At 36.4% G+C, this 25023-nt stretch overlaps 1 protein-coding gene across 2 annotated transcripts in view; it reads left to right on the forward strand.

Moving 5' to 3' along the window:
- CNTN3 (contactin 3) overlaps nt 1-25023 on the forward strand; it is a 449736-nt gene that overhangs the window by 184867 nt on the left and 239846 nt on the right. For both annotated transcript variants that reach the window (XM_069084081.1, XM_069084082.1), the window contains one exon: nt 22907-23082. In XM_069084081.1, the coding sequence (XP_068940182.1) occupies nt 22907-23082 (176 nt within the window). The remainder of the gene's footprint in view (nt 1-22906; nt 23083-25023) is intronic.

Here is a 25023-nt window from a genome sequence, read left to right on the forward strand (position 1 = left end):
TTAGTAAAGGCATTAAGAAAAACACAACCTTAGCATGTGACTAAAGAGTAGGAAATATATAACCCTCTGGAGTTAATGCTCTTTTTAAGTTCAAAGATCTGTCAAACTGGGAATTCAGTGAAATGGTGGTTTTCCCTTTATTAGTAATTGAGTGGCTTAAATGCTACAGGGAAATTCTCTTTCTTTTTCTGGTTGGAGAATAATACTCTTTAAAAGGCATACCTGCTCACAATTTTTTGAGACGTGCTCTAATGAAGAAATAGACCCTGCTGATCCCCGAGAGTAAATTAAGTATAGAAAACTGTGGGTTGTAATCACAACCATATCTGCTTAGATGACAGCTTTAGTTCTGTTTGAGCTCTCTCTCCTTGTCACTTTTTTTATGCTGGATTAAGCAACATTCTTGGCATCTTGTTCCCATAGCTGCCCTGTCTTTCTGATGTAAATCTGTTTGCCTGTTCTTTCATATTATCTTTCAGAGTTTACCCAAGAATCATGTCCACCTATAATAGGTGGGGGGTAGATGTAAAAGAAGAGCTAAATTTGTTTTGTAGAATAAAACTAAAGGTGATATATGTTTGGGGCATTTTCACATTAAAAAAAACAACTATTTACCACCATTTGTGTTTGTCCTAGAGGGTACAATGAGTACTAGCCTGAAAATTCCAGAAACTGTTTTCAAATTTTACCTCTGCTATTTATTATGTGTGAGTTCAATGTTTCACATGACTTTTTATTTTTGGCCTATTTCCTTATTTGTAAAATAAAGTGGCTGGACCAGATAACCTAAAAGGACCCTTCCAGGACCTTTGTTCCAGTGATTCCATAGGCTATTTCTGCACAGAATTGTCAAAAACGAGAAGCTGTGTGAAGCTCTCCAATGTCTGTTCAATAGTTAATTGTTTTCCGGTTAGTGGAAGGGCAAAGTTTAACAGCTGTACAGAACTCTGGCAGGAGCCTCTAGCTTCTCTTGTTGGCTCTGTCCTGAGAGAGGTTTAAATCAAAGCTTGTCTCTTGTTACTGTCCCACCTGATAAAAGGAACTCTTAATTGTCCATATTAGGAATCCAAAAGTTCAGCCATCCTCGTGAGAAATCACTTGTCTTAAGGTTTAATTGAGAATTTTATTCTCTCTTTTGCATTTCCCTACCTGTTCCCCTCAGCCTAAATTTAAAGGTTAATTACCATTCAATCTAAGTGTAATTGCCTATGGTGCTAAAAAAAAAAAAAGTTATCCTTAGGGGGTATCTTCACTTTAAAATATTGCTAGGGTTTCTTCTCCTTTGAAACTTGACTAATATAGAAAAAAAAAGTTTTATAATGAAATACAGCTAAAAATACAGTCATATTTTCTCTATTGACTAACATAGAAACAATGTTGGACTAATATAGAAAAGACAGAAAAAGGAATATATGACATATTGTACATGTATATTTGTACAGTGTCACAAGATGATATCTCTCATACATGTATGTTCATCTATGCATGTATTATACATGTATATGCATATGTATGCATGGACAGATTATATTAACATATGCACACTTCTGAATACATATACATTTATAGCTAAAACACATTTAGGGAAGCATTCATTGCAATGTTTTATTTGATTTTCATTTTGTAGTGTAGGCATTATATAGTCTAATTCCATGAGCACTTGATCTCATGTCAAAGGACCTGGGCACCAATCCTAGTTCAGCTACTGACTGACTAGCTCTGGGATGTGGGATAAATCACTTTTCTTTGGTCCTCAGTTTTCATTTTAGTAAAACAAAAGTGTTCAACTAAAGGACCCTTCAGCTTCTTTTTAACCCTAAATCCTATGACAATGAACAGAAAATTCCAACTTGTTATCTGTATGAATGTGTGTGTGCACGTGTGTGCATGTGTGTGCGCATGAATGATTTAAGTCCTAGCATCGTTACAAACTGAGTCCACTTATTAGAGCTGATGTTCTCTTTGTACTTTTATTCATTTCTTTTTTTGGAAGGTTTTTAAAAATAAATTGATTGATTGATTGATTGATTTACTTTTAGTTTGCAACATTCAGTTCCACAAACTGTTGAGTTCCAAATTTTCTCCTGTCCTTCCCCCTCTCCTCCCTATGGCAGCATGCAATTCGATATAGGTTCTACAAATACCTTCACATTAAACATTAGTCAAGTTGTAAAAAAAGAATTGCAACCAATGGAATGAATAATGAGATATTCATCTCTTTATAGGATGTGTAGATGCAGGCCAGTAAGATCCAAACTCCTTTTGCCCAAAGAAGGGGAATGGATGAGGGAAAGGCATGTAAAGCAGATAGAGGCAATATTTTCAACTGAATAAATAAGACTGGTGAAATTGCTTGTTATCCATTAGCACAATGCTGTTTTTTTCGGAGGCATCAGCTCTCTTCATTTCTTTGTATAAAATTGAACAGACCCTAAAATTGATGGACCATAGAGCAGTGGTCAAGCAGTTGTCTAGAGACAGCTGAACTTCTCTGGAATCAGTTACCACATAACCTCATTTCCTTAGTCAAGAAAAAAGGCAGGAACCAGGAAGGGGGCAGTGATATCTTGTTAAAGTTGTTTCAGAGAATCCTGGTTTCTTATGCTATTCATTAAATCCCATGGTTTGCTTCAGTTAAGTGTGACTGCCTCTGTTGCTTAATATACCAAACCTAAGCTAACACATGAATGCAGTGATAATTTCCTGTAAGAGGAATATTCTTAAAGAGGATTGAGTTTCTCAAGGGAAAAATTATGAAATATAATTTGTTAGATCTCCTTTAGAACAGAAATAGGGAGTCAAGAAGTCCAGTGCTAAATATATACAGACATCTATATGTGCGTATAGATTCACATTTATATTTTTCATATCATATATTTCATTTGAGAAATTTCAGATGTGTTATTTAAAGTACTTTAGAAAACATCAGTGACCTAAGTGAATTGAACCACTGTTTTGTTAGCTGCAATGTAATTAAAGTTTATTTGAAGTCCATTACCTAACCTTGGCAGACTACTAGTAATAAAATAAGAGACCCAATTTTATTTTCATCTCTTCATTAAAACTAAAGGGCAGCTAGGTGGCACAATGGATAGAGTTCTAGGCCCTGGAATCAGGAAGACTCATCTTCCTGAGTTCAAAGCCATTTTCAGACACTTATTAGTTGTATGACCCTGGGAAAGTCACTTAACCTTGTTTGGCTCAGTTTCCTCATCTATAAAACAAGCTTGAGAAGCAAAGGGCAAACCACTGCAATATCTGTGTCAAGAAAACCCCAAATGGAGTCACAAAAAGTTGGATATGAATGAAATGAGTGACAAACAACAAAACTTCACTAAAATTAGCACTAACTTGACTTTATTTGTAATGTACCTTTCCAGGGACAATCCCTTGCTTTTTTGTTTGTTTGTTTGTTTGTTTTTTGCTTACTGACTATTGAACAGTGAACAATTCACCTGCAATGTTATGATAATCTGAATGGCTTTGGCCTCTGTTCTCTTAAAGCTAAATAAATGCCTAAAAAATTATCAATGACTGAGAAAAGGAGACTGTAATAAAAACCATTAGACTAACACATTTTCAGCAGCATCACAATTTAACTCATTTATATCTCCAGCGATTATTGCTGAAGCCTAACTAGCTATTTTTGGATAAAGTATTGAATATGCAAATGCAGACATTCATTCTTTCAAAGGCTGTAATTATTCTCATCACTTTAGTAAACATATTAACAAACATACCATTGAACACAAATGCATTTGCTTATTAATTTGAAAGCAGCATCTGAAACCACAAATTGCTTCTTTGATTAAATTCTAGATGTTTTAGTCCAAGTCCAGATATAGTATCGCATTTTTATTTAACCTGCTTTTATAGATTCATAGCTTCCTAAATATGTATGTGAAATTTTTTCTCCTTTGACTATGTTCAGCATGAATTAAAGAAATAAAATTCTCTCTTGTCTTCTCTCTAACATCTTAAGTAATCACATTTTTAAAAAAAACTATAAATTTAATAATAGTGGATTTTCTATGAAAAAGACTTGTCTACTCTAATTAAAAGCAATCTGTAATATAGGGTTCCCCCAAAGCCTCTTTGTCCTTCTGTCTTTATGCATTATCTCTTGGTAGACTCTGTATGTTCAGTTGTCTTTAGAATATCTCACCCTGAATTGGTTAATACCTCCATTTCATCATCACCCAAACCAAGCTCCTTATTTTTCCCCTAAACTTGTTTTTCCTTCCGACTTCTCTTTTAGCATCTCTCTCACCACCTTTTGTTTATGCTAATACATGCAAAGAGTGTATGCTGGTGCACCCTGGGATGATAATTACCTGGGAACCTTCCCTTAGCTCTTTGAAGGCAGGCCTATTTGTAAATAAAACATTCTTGTACAAGGACAGTGGAGGACTGGGAGACATGTCCTTTCTCTCTCCTACTAAAGGACTCTTTTCTTTTCTGAATCTATCTCTATCTATCTGTCTGTCTATCCATCTGTCTGTCTGTCTAGGAGAGGTTCAGTCCCAGGAGAACCTGGCCCTGGAGGAGAAGAATCAGGCTTTTTTTTCCCTCTGTCTCTTTACACTCTAACACCAGGAGAATCCTTTAAAAACTTAGCTTTAGCTCATGGTTGGGTCTCCCCTAAAATGCATCATATTCAGTGAGTAATTTAAATACAGTCTAAGACAATTATCTATTTTTTTTACACACAGAATTCCAGATACCCACTGACAGACTTAAAAGCAACAATAAGTTATGAACACTTATACTTTTCTGGGATGTTAAGGTTTAAAATAGCAAAGCATGAAGCATTTTGTGGGACTAATGAACTGGGATTTCATCTTTGCCTTCGCTCTTCACTATCTCCCTTCAAGTCCATAACTTCTGGCAAGCGAGCTCTAAGGTTGAACCACCTGATTGTGGAGATCTTCCCCCAGAGGTTCTTGAGCAGCTTCGTGAGACTTCTGACATGTTGTTTTTTGTTGTCGTTTTTCAGTTGTTCAATCATGTCCAACTCTTTGTGACCACATGAGCCACAGCATTCCAGGGCCTTTATTGTCTACTATCTCTCGAAAGTCTGTCCAAGCTTGTATTTGTTGCTTCTAGGACACTATCTATGCATCTCATTCTCTGCTGACCCCTTCTTCTTTTACCTTCAACCTTTCTGAACATCAGGGTCATTTCCAGTCAGTCCCATCTTCTCATTATTTGGTCAAAGTACTTAATTTCCTTATTAGTCCTTTCAATGAGTATTCTGGATTAATTTCTTTATGTATTAACTGATTTATTCTTGCTGCCAAAGGGTCCCTCAAAAGTCTTCTCCAGCACCACAATTCCAAAGTGTTGATTCTGCTCAGCATTCCCTACAATCCACCTCTCATAGCCATACGTTGCTACTGGGAAAACAAAAACAAAGTACCTTTAATTTTGTGGAAAGTGATGTCTCTGCTTTTTAGTATGCTGTCCAGATCTGCCATAGCTTTCCTTCCAAGGAGCAAACATCTTTTAATTTCCTAGTTGCAGTTCCCATCTGCTATGATCTTTGAGCCGAATCATATAAAATGTGACACTGCTTCCATTTCTTCTCTCTGTTTTCCAGGTAGGGATCAGGCCAATTGCCAGAATCTTAGCCTTTTGTTTGTTTGTTTTGTTTTCAGCTTCAAGCCAGCTTTTATACTCTCCTCTTGCACTCCCATCTAGAGTCTCCCTAGTTCTTCATTTTCCGTGATCAGAGTGATATTGTCTTCATATCTGAGAATGCTGATCTTTCTTTCAATAATCTTAATTCTGGTTTTGGATTTATTCATCCTGACATTTCACATGATGTACTCTGCATAGAAGTTAAATAAATAAGATAACACATAGCCTTGTCATACTCCTTTTCCAATTTTAAACCAATCAGTTGTTCCTAACTGCTGCTTCTAACTATTGCTTCTTGACCCACATACAGTTTCCTCAGGAAGTAAGTAAGATGATCTGATATTACAACCTCTTTAAGGACTTTTTCCGCATTTTGTTGCAATCCACACAGTCAAAGGCTATAGTTTACTCAATGAAGCAGAGGTGATTTTTTTTCCCCTGGAACTCACTTGCTTTCTCCATAATCAAGCAGGTGTTGGCAATTTGTTCTCTAGTTCCTCTGCCTCTTTGAAAACCAGCCTAGTTTTCTGTAATCCTGTTTCACATGTTGCTGAGGCCTAGTTTGCAGAATCTCTTGTAAGTATAGCCATGCTGGTGTGTGAAATGAGTACAGTTGTTCAGTAATTTATATATTCCTTGGCATTGCCCTTCTTTAGGATTGGGACGTAAACTGGTATTTTCCAACCTAGTGGCCACTGTTGAGTTTTTCAAATTTTCTGGCACCTTGAGTGTACCATTTTAGCAGCATCATCTTTCAAGATTTTGAATAACTTAGCTGAAATTCCATCACCTCCATTAGCCTTATAGGGTAGCTATGCTTCTTAAGACCCTGTTGACTTAATTCTCCAGGATGTCTCACTATAGATTAGTAATCACACCGTCATGGTTATCAGTGATACACAGTCCATCAAACAATCAATTAATCACCATTTATTAAGTGATTATTATATGGAAAACACTGAGGAACCAAGGAACTCTCCAACTCCCTATGTAGCCACTCCTGAAAAGTCCATGTCTAAGAACGATTGCTTATTCAATTATGATCAGGGAAAGAAATCCAAGGCAGAAAAGATATACAGAAAGGCCCAGGCTTCATTTCACCCAGCGAAAGCTTGGTTCTAGATCCCATGTGTCAGCATAAGCAGCAATGTCTGCTCATCTCACTGAACTCTACCCTTCTTCATTGGAAATGTATGTGAGAGGGGTCGGGGGGGGGGGGCGCGGGGGAAGAGATACACACAGAAAATTTGCATGTCCGTGAGAAAGGAAAAGAGAGCTGAAATGATCGCTCAGTTTAAATAGATTCAAGGACTTGACCTCACTGCCATCAGTGATGAGGGGTTTAGAGCCATCCATGGTTTCCTTTATTATCTGAAAGATCCAAGTACTTCAGCATGTCTCCCTAGAATTCTCTAGGTCACAAGCTCCACAGTCTGTGGGTATATTCCAACCGCAACTGACCAGAGGGTACGTAGTTGTTTGCATGTTGTTCCAACTTTAGATCTTGAACTCCTTAAGAACAGGGACTGTCTTTTGAGTTTCTTTGGATCCCCAGTGCTTAGTAGAGTGCTTGACACATGGTAGGTGCATAATAAATGCTAATTGGCTGATTGATAAACAGCAGGGAATATCTCCTATTTAAACTTTCTTTTTTGTAATTTCCTGGCATCATGCAGCATAGCATCAACAGGCACTTAATAAACAGGCTGCTTTAGTGCCTAGCAAAGTTGGAGCTAAAAAGTGTTTATTCACTAATTGATTGTATTTCATTCCCCGAATTTTTCCTCTCTTATGAAAACTTGGACATTATACTTGGTGTATACACAAGTATTATGGTGATTTGTCATTAGGGGTTGCCTGAAGTGTTAATAGAAAACTTTAGAGCCTAATTCCAGGTTCTGTAGTTTCCATCTTTGAAGACATATTCTCCATACTAATAGTAGCCATGGCTTCATTTATCCTAACCCTTTTTTTTCCTGATAGAATACGCCTTTTCATGTCCAGACGTATTTATATTTAGGAGCACCCAAAGATCTTGATTTTTAAGCTTTGTTGAAGTCTAGGGAACAAAATTGATGGATGGTCTCTATCCAAAGATTAATAGGAAACGAAAGTAATTAAAAGTGAAAGGTGCAAAATGAAAACTGCATGAAAGGCAATGGTTTTGAATGTTGGGAATCAGTAATCAACTCTCGCTTCTTAAAACAAATCATTCTTGGTGTAGGTTGAGACTTTGTGTAAGATTGAGTGCAGATTAACAAAACTATTCATAAATGGTTACAACATGACCATTATGCTGAGGTACTTCATCTGGAAATATTTAACATTGAAGTAAGATGACAAGGTTAAACACATCTTAGTGACACAGTGTAAATGTTGTATGATTGAAACACTAGTGTATATGTGCCCCCAACTGAGATTTCCTACGCTCTTGTATTTTATGTCTTTAAAATAGAGTTGAGGTAGTTACTCTCCATTTTATCCACTGTTTTTCAATTTCCATATATTAAAATATTTCATTCTAAAGGCTTTCCTTGGTATCCCTTAAGAACAGAAAGTAGAAGTAAAATTCCTTTCTGAAGAATGGAAATTTTATTGCTTATGAAGGAATAGTCACTCCTCCCCTACTCCATTGCTAGTGAGCATGTATGTGCACACACTTAAAAACCCATACACTTCGAGGAAAAGACCTGGAATTTGAAGATATATTTATTTAGTATTCTGTTTTTCCAATTACATATTAAAGTAATTTTTATCTTTCAGTTTTTGAGAAATCGAGTTCCATTTTTTTCCCCTTCTCCCCCCCACCTTTATTGAAAAGGTAAGCAGTTTGACCTAGGTTATACATATGCAATCAAACAAAATATGACTTCATATGAGTCATGTTGTGAAAGATAACACAAACCAAAAAACAACCAAAAAAGTTGAGAAAGTTAAAAAAAGCATATTTCAATCTGCATTGAGACTCTATCAACTCTTTCTCTGGGAATGGATAGCATTTTTCATTATAAGTTCTTCAGAATTGTCTTGGATCATTACATTGCTGAGAACAGCTAAGTCATTCATAGTTGATCACTCTTTCAATATTGCTGTTACCATGCACAATGTCCTCCTGGTTCTTCTCACTTCACTTTGCAGCAATTCATGTAAGTCTTTCCAGTTTTTTCTGAGAGCATCCTATTTGTCATTTCTTATAGTACAGTAATATTTTGCCTCAATCATATATCACAATCTGTTCAACCATTCTCCAATTGATGAATGTCCCCATATTTTCCAATTCTTTGCCACCACAAAAAGAACTTCTATAAATATTTTTTCTACATATAGGTCTTTTTATATTTTTTCATTAAAAAAAATCTCTTTGGGATAGAGACCTAGTAGTATTATTGCTGGGTCAATTGCATGGTTTCATTGCCCTTTTGGCATAGTTACACATTGCTCTACAGGATAGTTGCACCAACTCACAACTATACCAGCAGTGCATTAGTATCGCATTAGTATCTCAGTTTTCCCTCATCCACTCCAACATTTGTGATTTTCCTTTCCTGTCATATTAGCCAGTCTGATAACGTAAGGTGGCACCTCAGAATTGTTTTAATTTGTATTTCTCTAATCAATAGTGATTTAAAGCATCTTTTCTTGACTATAAATTATTAAAATTGATTAGTTCATTTGAAAACTACCTGTTCATATCTTTTGAACAATTTTTGATTGGAAAAATTTTATTTTTATAAATTTGGCTCAATTCTCTATATATTTGAGAAATGAGACCTTTATCTGAGAATATTATTTTGAATTTTTACACAATTATGATTACTAATTTTCTATTTCCCTCTTTCCTATCCCCGTCTTGTTTATCATAATCTCTCCCTCTTTGTACCCTGTGAATCCTCAAAAGCGTTTTTCTTCTGACTGTCACTTCCCACAATTCACCTTCCTTTCTACCCACCTCCTCTTCTTTTATCTGTTCCGCCTCCTACTTTTCTGTAGGGTAAGATAGATTCTGCAAACTGAATGTGTATGTTATTGCGTCTTTGAAACAATCCCCCCAAGAAAAGTAAGGTTCAAATGCTTCCCCTAAATCCTACATCTTCCCTTCCACCGTAAAAGTTCCTTTGCACCTTGTTTATGTGAGATACTTTCCCCTATTCTACCTTTCCCTTTCTCCCAGGGCATTCCTTTTTCTTATTCCTTGATTTCAATTTTTTTAAAGAAATTAATCTATCATATTCAACTCAAACCTATGCCATCTATCTTCGTATAATCTTAACTGCTCTAATATGATAAGGTTCTTAGGTGTTTAAAGTGCTACCTTATGTTGGGGTGTGAAGAGTTTAATCTTATTTAATCCTTTATGATTTCTATTTCCTGTTTACCTTTTTATGCTTCACTTGAGTCTTTTATTTGAAATTTAAAATTTCTATGCAGCTCTGGTCTTTTTAGCACAAATTCCAGAAAGTCCTTTATTTTATTGAATATCCGTTTCTTTCCCTGAAAGATTATAATCAGTTGTGCTTGGTAGGTAATATTTGGTTGTAGTCTTAACTTCTTTGCCCTCTGAACTATCATATACAAAGTCTTCTGATCCTTTATTATGGAAGCTACTAAATCTTGTGTCATTATGGCTGTGCTCTATGATAACTGAATTGTTTCTTTCTTGCTGCTTTCAGTATTTTCTCCTTGACCTAGGAGTTCATGAATTTGGTTATAATATTCCTAGGAGTTTTCTTTTTGGGATCTCTTTCAGGTGGTGAATTAGTAGATTCTTTTAATTTCTATTTTACCTGCAGTTCAAACATATTAAACTAATATTCTTTGAAAATTTCTTGAAAGATGATGTCTAGGCTCTTTTTTCATCTTGGTTTCAGGTAGTCCAATAATTCTTAATTTATTTCTCCTCTATCTATTTTCTAGGTCAGTTGTTTTCCATTGAGATAATTCACACTTTCTTCTATTTTTTTTCATTCTTTTGATGTTGAATTGTTTATGTCTCATCGAATCATTAACTTTCACTTTCACTTCTATTTTTTCTTCCTGGAAAACTTTTTATTTTAGTTGTAGTAGGATAGCTGGACACAGTTTATATGATTCCGATTTTGTTAGCAAGGTCTAAAGCATCATCGTCTGGAGCAAGTCAGACATAGACCTTCTTTTCTTCATCAGACTGGATCAGTTCATTGACCTTGACCACATCGATGTCCTACAGCTTCTTTACATGGCCTTGATGTCCACCATGAATACTAGGTTGTTGTTGTCTTTAATATTTTTCATAAAAGAATACTGGTCTTTGGTCAAGGGAATATTAATGATGGCTTAATGATCAAGCTTGTTTCTCTAAAGGACACTTTTCTAAGGACTGCCTTTGAAGTCTTAGTGTCTTGGCTCACTGGAAGGTGAGAAATTTTGTTCAGATCTTCTTCCTGTGACTGTGGACACCCTTCAACACCTCGTTCTTGGTCTTCAAGGCCTTGGACTTGGCTTATGTCTTAAAGAGGAATGGGGGGGCAATGGTTTCCTTCTTCACCTTCAGCAGCATCTTGGGGGAAAGGCCCAAGTTTTTTTTTTTAAGGAATAATTTTCATCAGTGAATTTTGTACATTTTCCATGTGACCATTTATGCTTTTTAAGGAGTTCTTCTCTTCAATAAATTTTTGTATATCTTTTACCATTTGTCTTATTTTAGTTTTTAGATTATTTTCTTTAGTAATTTTTGTTTTTTTTTACCAACATGTTAACATTTTTTTGTGATTTCTTGCATTGCTATTATTTCTTTTCCCATTTTTCCTTCTACTTCTCTTATTTGACTTTTAAAATTCTTTTTGAGCTCTTCTAAACAATTTTGTGCCTGTGATAAATTCATATTTTTCTTGAGACTTTAGATATAGCAGATTTGACTGTTTTCTTTTGAGTTTGTTTTGATCCTCCTTGTCACCGTAGTAATTTTTATGGTCAGATTCTTTTTTTATTTTTTTTGGGGGGGTTGCTTATTTTCCAGTCTATTTCTTGACTTTTAGCTTTATGTTAAATTTGAGGTCTTCTCCCGAGATATAGCATGCACTGTCCCAAGCTACAGGATTTTTGTGCACTTGTTTTTAGAGCTAGTTCTGGAGGTGTCTAAGTGTTTACTTCTTCCAAGTTTCTCTGAGAGGTGTGTTTACCTTGGCCTATGCTCTCGTCTATGAGTGACTGCAAGCACCATTTTCCACCCTGAAATTGTGATCAGTGTCACTGCTCCCCTGCAGCCATAAATTCTTCTGTGATATGCTCATCTTCCCCTTGGGACTGTCACTCAGATCTGCATATAGGCAGAGGACAGAGTCTTGTATCCACTGCCAGCAAAAGGACCTCTGTAATCTCCTGCTGACTATATGTCCCATCCGCTTACCCTCTGTGTTCTGAGAGTTCCAGATGTCTCTTCAGCCACTTCAGTAGCCCCCAACATCTTCTGCTGTCTTCTTGAGGCTCAACTTGCCCTGGACTGTGCACCATTCTCATCACAGTGGAATAGACCTTTCCTACCAACCTTCTAAGTTGTCTTGAGCTTGAAAATTGTTTCACTCCATACTTTTATGGGTTCTGTCACTCCAGAATTCATCTTGAGGTACTATTTAAAGTTGTTTGGAGGGGACTTGTGAAAGCTCAGGTGATTTCCTGCCTCTTCTCTGCCATCTTGACTCCACCCTTGAAGAGACCTGTCTTGAAAGTAAGAAAACTTTACCTTGTACTTAATATGGTGCTTTCAGGAGCACTGTCAGGATGTGGCATTGGGAGCACTGTAAATGAAAATCAAATTTAAAAAAAAAATGGAAAACTGTAACAATTCCATTAGAATCATTTATGATCCTTCTCATTTCATAGCTTCTTATTCATACATAAGCTTGATTAGATAGCTTCTGAGTTCCTTTCTAACTCTGAAATTCCATGTTTATTTGATTTTAATATTCACGGAAATAATCAATGCCTGCTTAAACCCCAGAGGAATTGTAGTTTTGATATATTTCATGGCAATTTCATCACAGTATCTAAGATTCCACGAAAAAGCAACCTTTTAAATTTCAACTCAACTTTTACTTTCCTCTCCTCTCCATCCGGTTATATGTTTAATAGGATATGGAGAAATAGTTTAATCTGCCTATTTACATTCTTATTTGTAAATGTCATTAATGAAAAAAAAAGTTTTTTCTGCTTAATGGGACACAGAAAGTCAGATTGGGCCAGATATCATGTGGAAAATATTGTTCTTAGTATCCAGTTTTTAAATCCACTATATTCTACAATTTTGATGTAACAGAAATGTACATTAAAGGGGGAAATGATTGCTTCTTTCCCTAGGAAAATGAGCCTAAAATATTTTAAGTATTGCCTTCATAGACTAGAGACAGTTATTGCCTGTGAAGAATAGCCAGAGATGATCTCCCTTAACAAATCTTTTCCATTTGGGTTCTTTAGTCAAGACTTTGAGATGAGAACATTTAGATATTAGCTGTTTACTGAAATAAAGTAGTCTCCCTTATATTTTATGTTCTCTTAAATCATTCTGGCTATTAAATAGACAAGAGGAAATGCTTTTCAAATGTTTTTATGGGATGTTTACAATTTTCTCGGTACTCACTGTACTTTTATTATCAATCAGTTTAATACAAAAATGCCATTTTGAAATGAGACCATCAAATATGCTTATTCAAGCCATAAACATTCTCAATCAGGAACCAAAGTCCTGTTAATATATTTCATTCACACATAGAATGAAATACATATTATAGATCACTCTCAAGTATACTTGAGGCCTTCTCATCAAGGCATTCAGTCATGAGCAGAATTGACTAGCCCTTTCCTCATTAAAATTAATTCTCTGTTTGTTTGAATGGGTAGTTGCTTTACTAAGCAAAGAACTCTTCATGGGCAGAAAAAATTAATTCCACTTACTAGTGATGTAAATCTTTTTTTTTTTTTTGCCATTGATAGAACATAACACGTTGTCTGTACCTCCTGCATTTTTCCCCTTGGGACAAGTACATAATCAAATAAATTTCAGAATGGTTCCCAAGTTTCTAACTTCATGTGTCAGTTTCCATACCATGACGAGATAAGCAAGGTGGTCAGCCCCATCCAAACATTGAATAGTACTGTCTTCTCTGCCTTCCGTCCTTCCTACAATGCCTCCTACTCTATCTTCTACTGCTCCTCAATTCCTTTTCCCTACCTCCCTAGAGCTCAAAATAAACGGAAGGGATTGGAAGGTGGGAGGAACAATCTGGTGTTGTTTGTACTACTTGAGAAGTATAGGAGCAGATTTATAGAAGTCAAAGGAAGAAAGTAACCCCCAAGCAGTACATGTTATTGCCACATACTTCAGAACCTGCTCCAATGCTATGTTGGTTTATTAAAGATCCTTGTGGTGGAAATTTTCTTAAGAGAGTGATGAGGTTTGTTTTTTTGTTTTTGCTTTTGTTTTTCATTTTTTTTGCTAAAATTGGTATTCATTTGCTGTTTTCCCCTCACAGATAAATGAGAAGGCTACAGTTTTGAGTCATTTCTCTGTTTAATATTTTATATTTCCCTGTGATAAAGATCCTGAAACAAAACTCAATTTAACACTAATATTTTTCTGATGATTCTATGTGGTAGGAAAAAAGTCATGAGTTTCTCTGTCTCTGTCTTTGTCTGCCTGTATCTCTCTATCTGCCTGTCTCTCTCTGTCTCTGTCTGTCTTTCTCTCTCTTTGTCAAAGCAGTCAGGGTTAAATGATTTCCCCAGGATTACACAGCTAGCAAGTGCCAAGTATCTTAGGCCAGATTTGAACTCAGGTCCTTCTGACTCCAGGGGTTGTGCTCTCCAAAATACTATAATCTCCATGGAATCAAAATTGTAGGTCACCCAAAGAAAACAGTGAGAAATTGCAATAATGCTAGTCAATAGTGACTATAAATAGACTACAGCAAGTTACCAGCAATGAGAAAATATTAAAATATCAACCAAATGGCATATGGGATATGGGAAAAGGCATAACCTGCTAGACTAGGTTACCTATATCAAAGAAAACATGGTTCTAGTCCTTTTTTTGTATGCAAATATCGATACATATGATATGATGTATACACCTTAACTGTCTTGCTGCTTACAACCCATTACAGTGGAGAGTATAGTTTGTTTGTTTTGTTTTTTTTTTCTGGATAGAGATAAAGCAATAAAACTGTCAATTCCGAATAATCCTGGGCAATCAGGCCTTTCCATGTTAGATTTGAGTGACCTTGGCTGTGAAAGGTTTTATACTCAGAAATGCAAAGGAAACTGGAGACTTGAAGCATACCAACCAACTTCGAACACAGTAATCATGAGTAGACCACACAGCCAAAACAAAGGGATTGGTAGAATTCCTTTGCTGTATGGATTCAATCATTCCAGTTACTTCTTTCACATGTTCCTCCTTTTCCAACTTTCAGAGAAAAGACCTAGTCTAACAGGATTGTATCCGATGATAAGGGAGGAAGAACAAGGAATGAAAGATGGAAAGCCCACATGATTTATTGGTAATGTCAAGTGACCTAGAGGTGGAGGTTATTTATGGAAGAACAAGTACTAGAGTTTCAAAGGATGGCAAATTGTGAGTGGGTTGTAATCTGCACCTCTGACTGAATCTATATACTCAAAGTCTAGGTCAATTGAAGCATTGAGGTGCCAAAAGAAAGAATGGAGTGGGTGGAGCCAAGATGGCAGAGTAGAAACAGGACTTCTGTGCGGCTCCCGCTTCCACATCATCCAATTCATGTAAAAAATGACTCTAAACAAACTTTGGAGCTGCAGAGCCCACAAAATGATGGAGAAAAGCTAACCTCCCACTGAAGACAGCCCAACAGGCTGGCAGGAAGAGGCCAGTGAACACTTTGGGCGGCAAGCCCAGTCCCCCATGTGAGCCTGAGGTTTTAGCCTCAGGGCAGCCACAAACAACCGCTGGCTGGAGGGACTTCAGATCACTAGCAGTTATGGTAGTTTACAGAATTATCAACCCCTAGATGCCAAAGACAAAGTGACAGATCAGTGTAGACTTTGCGGGAACAGGGATTTCAGGAGTTTGGTCTGGCCTTTGCCCCCTGGGGTGAGAAGCTGCTGAGGTATGGCAGCTGTGCAGCTGCTGTCTTGTGGATGATTCAGAGCTCCTGGCCTGCATATTGTGGGGGGACCAAGTGACCAGGCTGAGGGGCAGTCACTCTTGCTTTAACCTGCTTGGATCTGGATCAGTGTCTAAGGTGGAGGTACTGGGGTGTGTGATCAGTTTGCCAGAGTGTGTGGGGACTTCAGAGAAGGCAGCCAACTAATAGCTATGGCAGCTGATAAAACCCCAGTGATCTGGGACAAAGGTCCTCTGTCTAGTAGCAGAGTTCTACTGTGGCGAAAAGCTCAAAAGTCAAGTAATTGAGTGGCAACATAAGCAAGCAAAGGAAGCAAAGTGAGCTCAGCAATCTGACTTTACACTCCTATTTTAGGGACAAAAAGGATCAAGTTTGGAACAGGAGGAAGATAGTGAAGTCAGAACTCCTGCAACAAAAGCTTCCAAAAAAAATATGAGCTGATTACAGGCCATAGAGGATCTTAAGAAGGATTTTGAAAATCAAAGAGAAGTGGAGGAAAAATTGGGAAGAGAAATGGGAATAATGCAAGAAAATTATGAAATGAGAGTCAACAACCTGACTCAAGAAAATAACACCTTAAAAAATAGACTAACTCAAATGGCAAAAGAGGCTCAAAAGGCAATGAGGAGAATGCCTTAAAAAGCCCAATTTGCCAGATGGAAAAAGAATCTCAAAAGTTCACTGAAGGGAATCCATTCCTTCAGAATTAGATTGGAGCACATGGAAGCTAATGACTCTATGAGAAATCAAAATACTCTTAAACAGATCCAAACAAATTTAAAAAATAGAAGGCATTGTTAAATATCTCATTGGGAAAACCACTGGCCAGGAAAAAAAATACAGGAGAGATAATTTTAAAATTATTGGACTACATGAAAACCGTGATCAAAAAAAGAATCTAGAAATCATCCTTCAAGAAATTTTCAAGGAAAATTGCCCTGATGTTTTAGAACCAGAGGGCAAAAGAGAGGTTGAAATAATGCATTGATCAACTCCTGAAAAAGATCCCAAAAAGAAAACTCCTAGGAATATTATAGCCAGGTCACAAATTTCCCAGATCAAGGAGAAAATATTACAAGGAGCCAGGAAGAAACAATTTGAACATTGTGGAAACACAATCAGGATAAAACAGAATCTGGCAGCTTCTACATTGAGGGATTGAAGGGCTTTGAATATTATATTCTGGAGGTCAAAGGAGCTGGGATTAAAACCAAGAATCACCTACACAGCAAAACTGAGTATCATGTTTCAGGGGAAAATATGGTCATTCAATGGAATAGAGGATTTTGAAGCTTTCATGATGAAAAAACCAGAGTTGAATAGAAAATTTGACATTCAGATACAAGAAGCAAGAGAAGCATGAGAAGGTAAACAGGGAAAAGAAGTTATAAGTAACTTATCAAAGTTCAGCAATTTACATTCCCATATGGAAAAACGATAATTGTAACTTATGAAACTTTTCCCAGTATGAGAATAGTTGAGGGGAATGGAAATGTGTGTATATGTGTGTGTATGTATGTATGTATGTATATATATGCATGTGTGTACAAATGTATGTTTATATAGGAGGGTATATGGGCATATGCATACATATATGAGTGTGTGTATATATGTATACAGCTATACATAGACAGAGGGCACAAGACCAATTGAATGGGAAGGGATGATAATTAAAAGGTGAAATTGAGAGGTGAGAGAGGAATATAATGAGAGAAGATGGGGAGAGACAGAATGGGATAAATTATTCCATATAGAAGAGGCAAGGGAAAACTGTTAAAAATGGAGGGGAAGAACAGGAAGGCAAAAGGAAATGAATCAACCTTACTCTCATTTAATTTGGCTTAGGGAGGGAATGACATACACACTAAATAGGGTATCTCACTCTGCAGGAGAGTAGAGGGGAAGGGGATGAAAAGGGGGTGATGGAAGAGATGGCAAGTTGGGGGCAAGGGAAGTTGGAAGCACACTGTTTTGAAAAGGGACAGGATCAAATTAGAGAATAGAACAAGTGAGGGGTGGGATAGAAGGGAGGGAAATATAGTCAGTCTTTCACAATATATCCACTATGGAAATGTTTTGCATAACTACACATGTACAACTGATATTTAATTGCTTATCTTCCCAGTAAGGGTGGGTGACAAGGGAGGAAGGGAAAGAATCTGGAATTTAAAGTTTTAAAATCAAATGTTAAAAAAATTATATATGTATATATAATTATTATTATGTTACATGCAACTGGGAAATAAGATATACAGGCATTGGGGCATAGAGACCCATCATGCCCTTCTGGGAATTCAGATGCAAGATGGGGAGGATATAGGAGAGAGTAGATTGGGGGAGGGGGCATTCAGTTGGATCACTGTTTTGGGGTGGTGGCTAGGGGAAAAATGGGGAGAAAATTTGTAACTCAAATTCTTTTGGAAATGAATGATGTAAACTAAAAATAAACATAAAGTTTTACTAAAGAAAGAAGAATGGAGGCTGTATTCCTCTTTCTTTTTGTATTTCACATATTTTATCCTGGTTCTTACCATCAAGAACATTATGTCATTTGAAGTATAAGATATTTGGGAAGATTATATACCTAGGTAGCTATTCTTTTTCAAATTATTTATTTATTTTAACATACTTTTCTTTTTAAATTTTGAGTTTCAAACTCTCTCCTATACTCCAGCCCTTCCCACACACACTGAGAAGACAAACAAAATGATATCAATTATATTTGTGAAATCATGCTAAACATTCCCATATTAACCATATCATAAAAAGTCACAAAAAATTAAGTGAGAAAATGATAATTCAATTTGCACTCAGTTTATCAGTTCTCACTCAAGAGCTGGATAGCATTGTTTTTTTTTCATTACAAGTCCTTTGGAATTGGATCATTGGATCATTTCTTTCAGCACAATAATACTCCACAATCTTAAAATGCCACTTCCGCAGTTGATGAGCATCTCCTCAGTTTTCATTTCTTTATCACCATAAAATAAGTTCTTATAAAGATATTTGCAAATATAGATCCTTTTCCTTTTCTCTTTGATCTCTTTGGGATACAGACATAGGAGTGGTGTTTCTGGATCCAAAAGTATGCACAGTTTTATCGTGCTGTAAGCATGGAGTGGTTGGGCTTGTTTACAACTCCACCAACAGTATATTAGTTTACCTATTTTCATTCAATCTCTCTAGCATTTGTCATTTCTGATAGGTGTGAGGTTAGTACCTCAGAGTTCTTTTAACTAACATTTTTCTAATCAATAGTGATTTAAAACATTTTTTTCATATGAATATAGATAGCTTTCCTTTTTCCCTCTTTGAATCAATCCCAATAAGAATGAGTTTCAAGCATCGCCAACTACTCCCACCCATTTTCCTCTCCACTATAACAGCTTGTCCTTGCATGCCCCTTTTATGTGAGAAAATTTTTCCTATTCTATCCTTCTCCTTTCTTCCAGTACACCCTTCTTTCTCACCTTATAATTATTATTATTATGGGAATCTTTGCAATATTATTGACTGCCACTTGCTCTCTGTTGATGTAACCTTCTAACTGACCTTAGCATTACCAAGGTTTCAGGAGTTATCTTTCAGTATAGGAATGTAAATAGTTTAACTTTATTGAATCACTTATGATTACTTTCATGTTTACCATTTTATGTTTCTCTTGAGTCTTGTGCTTTAATGTGAGATTTTCTATTCAACTCAGGTCTTTTAATTAGGAATCTTTGAACATTCTCTATTTCATTAAATATCCATTTTTTTCTCCCTGAAACATTAAATTCAGTTTTGCTGGGTAGGTGACTCTTGGTTGTATTCCTAGCTCCTTTGCCCTCTGGAATAGCATATTCCAAGTACCCTATTCCTTTACTATGGAAATTGCTACTTCTTGCATGATTCTGATTGTGGTTCCACAATATTTGAATTTTTTCTAATTGCAATATTTACATGGGAGTTCTTGAATTCTTCTATAATATTCCTGGGAGTTTGCCTTTTGGGATCTCTTTCAAGAGATAATTGGTGGATTCTTTCAATTTTAATTTTAACCTCTGGATAAAAGATATAAAGGCAGTTACTCTTGACAATTTCTTGAAAGATGATGTTTAGACTCTCTCTGTCTCTGTCTCTCTGTCTCTGTCTCTCTCTCTCTCTCTCTTTCTCTCTCTTCAACTTTCAGAGAGTCCAATAAGTCTTACATTATCTCTCTTTGATCTATTTTCCAGATGAGCTGTTTTTCTGATGAGATTTTCCACATTTTCTCCTAATCTTTCATTCTTTTGAATTTGTTTGATTGTTTCTTTATGCCTCATGGAGTCATTAGTTTCCACTTATGTAGTTCTAATTTTTAAGGAATTCTATTCTTCAGTTCATCTTTCTACATCATTTTCCATGTGGTATATTCTGCTTTTTAAGGAATTGTTTCTTTAGTGATTTTTTGTGCTTCTTTTACCTTGAAGCCAATTCTGTTTTATAAGGTGTTAATTTTTTCAGTGTTTTGCCTGTTTGTGCTTTTTTTAAACCAAGCTATTCTCTTTTCATAATTTTCTTGTATCAGTCTTTTTTATTTTCTCATTTTTTCCTCTACCAGTCATCTCTTTAACTTTTGTAGTAAGTCTTTTTTGTGCTTGAATCTAATTTGTATTTTTCTTTGAGACTTTATATCTGTTTTTCCATTGTTGTCTTCTGAGTTTATGTTTTTTGTCTTCCCTGCCTCATATATTTTTTTTTTATGTTCAAGTTCTTCTTTTGTTGTTTGCTCATTTTTTTAAAGCCTATTTCTTGACTTTGAATTTTATGTCAAAATTGTGCTCTGCTCATCTGTGGGTGGGGAGGCACTCTCCTGTACTTCAGAATTTTTTTGTGTGTTGCCTCTTTTAAGAGCTAGTTATGGAGGTCTGAATGTTTTCTATGGTCCCAAGGTGATATGATCTAATGAGAAGCGTACTTACTGCTCTTCTGATCTGCGCTCTGGTCTTTTCTCAGGAAGGGCCCCCTTTCACCTGTAGCCACAAGTGCTAGTACTTCCCTTGACCCTGGAACGAAAACCAGGTCTCTTCCTTTCCTGCAAGGATAAGCACTAGTTCTCCTTTCTACCTTGGAATTGCAGTCCAGCCCCTTGTTCCCTTGTGAACAACCACAAATGCTCCTTTCTGCCCTGGAGCTATGCATGACCAGTAGAGTTGCCAATCAGTGCTGATTGTACCCTGTGCTAGCAATGGGTCTCCTGTAAATCCTTTTATCGCTAGTTGTTAACCCCCTTACTGTCTTTAGGCTCAGAGCTCCTGAAGCTGCTGCTGCCATTATCACAGTTGCTTCCCAGGCCCACTGTTTGTACTGCCACCCTACTCTCTGGGCCGGCTCCCACCCTCGCCCTCCTGTTGATGTCCTAAGTTCTCTCGTGCTGGAAAACATGTGTCACACTGACTTTTTGTTGGCTCTCCACTCCAAAATGTTATTGAGAAGTTATTTTAAGTTGTTTGAAGAGGAAGGTTGGGAGAATTTGGGGGTGTTGTTTCTTGTTCTCTGCCATCTTGTCTCTGTCTCTGCCCGCATAGCTAGATATGATACTTTTCATAGATAAGAATGTCTTCCTTTTTTCTCTTCATTTTAAATAAAAATGACAAACAGTCTTACGGAGCAGCCAAAACAAAATTGCAAGAATCATTTTTTTTAACCAGATGCCTTTCACGTTAATGACTTTTTAAAAATTCTAGTCTCATAGGATTGGTTTGAAATTTTGCATTAATGATTTTTCTCCTAATAGTTTAAAATTAATATAGATTTCATTAGAATTTTTGGACTCTCATACTACATAAGGACTTCCATTTGCACAATTCCCAAAAAGTTATTTGTAAATCAATTTTGGAAAATTCAAATCCTATTTTAAATTCCATAGTAGAGATTACATAATGATTTTACAACATTTATGGTTGATCCTTTTGTTAGGATTCCCATGATAAGAGCAATACTATAAATAACCTTTACTTTAAGATTTGTAAATAAAAAAAAAAACAAACCTTCTCTGCAAATACTCTTCTTCTCAACAACCCCAGGAGGTAACTGTTCTTAATGCCCAGGGTCACATAGCTAATAGGTGTTAAAGGCCAAATTTGAACTCAGGAATCTCTGGCAGCTAGGTCAGTTGTTTATGTACTGTACCACCCAAATACCTCAGGGCTTCTTGATGCTAAGTTCATCACTCTATCCACTATCTCACTTAGCTAGAGCCAAAGGTTGCCCCTGTTTAGTGAGTGGTAGCTTTATTTTGCTGAAGGGTGAGGCAAAGGAACTGAATTTTCCAATACTACATTCAAACAATTTTCTAAGACTCTTGGGTTGTAGAGCAGCTGTTGGTATGCATCAGTATAGGGAATTTACTCCTCTCTGAGTTTCTTGTACCATTAACATTATAAGATATATATAACAATATAACTGTTTCTTCTAAGTCCCCTTCTCCCACAAAATAAAATAGAAAAACAAAACAAAACGAAACAAAAAAAAACATGTGATTTATTCCCTGGAGGAGTTAGGTACCTGAAAAGATTTGCTAACCTGCCCAGTCATTCCTTATGGTGGTGGCAGAGCATTATATCAAAATAGTTCTCAATGGTTTAAAAGAGTTGACAATGTCTTAGAGAGGGATGTGTATACAAACAAATGAAATGGATTGTTGAAAATTTATTTGATTAATTAAAAATTCTCAGCCAATCTGGAAAAGTTATTCTTGAGAGAGGGAAAATACCTGAAATACCTAAAACTATTTTCCTCTGTCAGTGGCAGAATATTAGACATCAGTATCTAGATTATTTTCCTCAAATTCTCCTCTTATGTTTTGCCTCGTTACATATACCCTAAATGTTTAATATAGCCCCAGGGTAAAGTGCCCATGTCTGAAGAAAATATACTTAGAAAAAATGCCATTTCAAACTGACACTTGGCATTTTGGGTACACTTTGAACATGTTCTGATTAAATACTCAGGTATCTCCTATAATTGCAGACTTTATGCAGCATTTACCAATTCTTAAACATATAACATGCTTAAAGTTGTCTTGATAATGAAATTTCATCTTTCCTGATTTAAATGTGAAAACAATAAGGATGGGAAAAGTAAAACAAACATATATGAAATTTATTTTACAGATGGCAGCTCAATGGAAGTGACATTGATCTAAGTATGGATTATCGTTATAAACTCAATGGAGGAAATCTTGTGGTGATTAATCCGAACAGAAATCGAGACATTGGTACTTATCAATGTTTTGCATCAAATTCTCTTGGAACGGTTGTCAGTAAAGAAGCAAAGCTCCAGTTTGCCTGTAAGTTGAAACACATAACCAATTGTAAGAAAAGTGACATAGTATATACAGTGATTTTCCTTTTCTTGAGGAAAATATATAGGATATTAACCATGTGTTTACTCACTAATAAATTGATAAGAAAAGAATATTGGAGGGGCGGCCAGGTAGCACAGTGAGTAAGAGCACTGGCTCCAGTGTCAGGATGACCTGGGGATCAAATCTGTGCTCAGACACTTAGCACCCACCCAGAAACACCTGGCCATGTAACCTTGAAGTTACTTAACCCCGATTGCTTTAAAAACAAAAAATAGGACAAAAAAAAAAAGAAAAGAATATTGACAGTAACCCTGGAAAATATAAAACATCATCAAAAAAGAATAATGACAATGACCCTGGAATATATCATAAAATTTTACAAAAGTCTCATAAAATACGGTCAAGGTAAAACTTGCTCTTTTATCTTGGTTGATTTGTTGGGAAACTGTGTTCACGAGCAATTAAATTCAGTGCAACAAGTGGTATTAAGAAGGTACTACATGTCAGACACCAGGCATACAAAAACCAAAATCAGAATTACCCTTCCCTCAAGGAACTTATACTTTATTGGAATTTAAAGTAATTCAAAGAATTAAAGCCAAGATACTAAGTATTCTCCTAGATGTATTAGAAGACAGAGCAGTGTTTATGATCTGGTCTGGGAACAAAATGAACAGGGGAGAAATTATTAGAGAACAATAAACACCTATATAGGAAAGTGAGACAAGTTTGGTGTAATTGAGATCAGGAAGAAAAAGGGTAAAGCAGGAGATAGAAAAAAAAAGAAAAGATTGATTTATGATCTTGGTGCTTAGAAAGTGATTTCACTTATCTCTGAGGAATTATTCCCTAGTTGTCTTTGTATGACTGTAAAATCCTTCTCTTTAGCACAAGTAGGATTTTTTTTAACTTGTCAGCTATAGCTATAGGATGGGGATGTTCAGAAGAGGAGAAAGTTTTGAAGCAAAAGATAAGGAGTTCTCTTTGGGATATACTTGTTTGAAATGCCAGTGGGACATTTAGTTTGCAATATGCAGTAGAGAATTGGATATAGACAGTGGAGATCAGGAGAGGCTTCTAGGGCTGGGATATACAGAGTTGAGAATCATCTGCACAGTTGTGATAACTAAATGTATGGGAAATGAGGAGATCACAGAGAGAGTACAGAGCAAAAAGAGAAGAGGTCCAGAACAGTCTTAGGGTAAAAGAGAAATTGCTGACATTATATCCAGCGGAGAACAAGCTGTCAGAGAGGTAGGAGGATAGCCAATAGTTAAAAGAGAATGAAAACTCAGAGAGGAGCTAAATATCCAGTTGAAGAAGGTGGCACTTAGTGTCAAATGCTGTAGAAAAGTAGAGAGAGGGGCGGCTAGGTGGCACAGTGAATAGAGCCCCGACCCTGGGGTCAGGAGGAATTGAGTTCAGATCCAGCCTCAGACACTTAACAATTACTAGCCATGTGATCTTGGGCGAGTCATTTAACCCCAAATGCCCTGCCCCTACAGAGAGAGAGAGAGAAAGAGAGAGAGAGACAGAGAGAGAGACAGAGAGAGACAGAGACAGAGAGAGAGAGAGAGAATAGAGAGAGAAAATTTCAATTCAGTTCAATAAACTTTAAGCACCTTCTTTTTGATAGGGGAGTTAGGTGGCTCAGTGGATAGAGTGCCTGAAGTCAGGAAGACTCATTATCCTGAGTTCAAATCTAGCCTCAGACACTTACTAGCTGTGTGACTTTGGGCAAGTCATTTAACCCTGTTCATCTCAGTTTCCTCATCTATAAAAAGAATTAAGGACATGTCAAACACTCTAGTATTATTGCCAATCAAACCCCAAAAGGAGTCATGAAGAGACCGACAGAAAACACCTGAAAACAACTTGGTGCCAGGTGCCATACTAAGTGCTAGGAATATAAATAAGAAAAAG

Source organism: Petaurus breviceps, unplaced genomic scaffold (assembly GCF_028583685.1).
Source record: "Petaurus breviceps papuanus isolate PSGF00001 unplaced genomic scaffold, PetGlider_PUasm1.0 174, whole genome shotgun sequence".
In the NCBI taxonomy this organism is placed as follows: domain Eukaryota; kingdom Metazoa; phylum Chordata; class Mammalia; order Diprotodontia; family Petauridae; genus Petaurus; species Petaurus breviceps.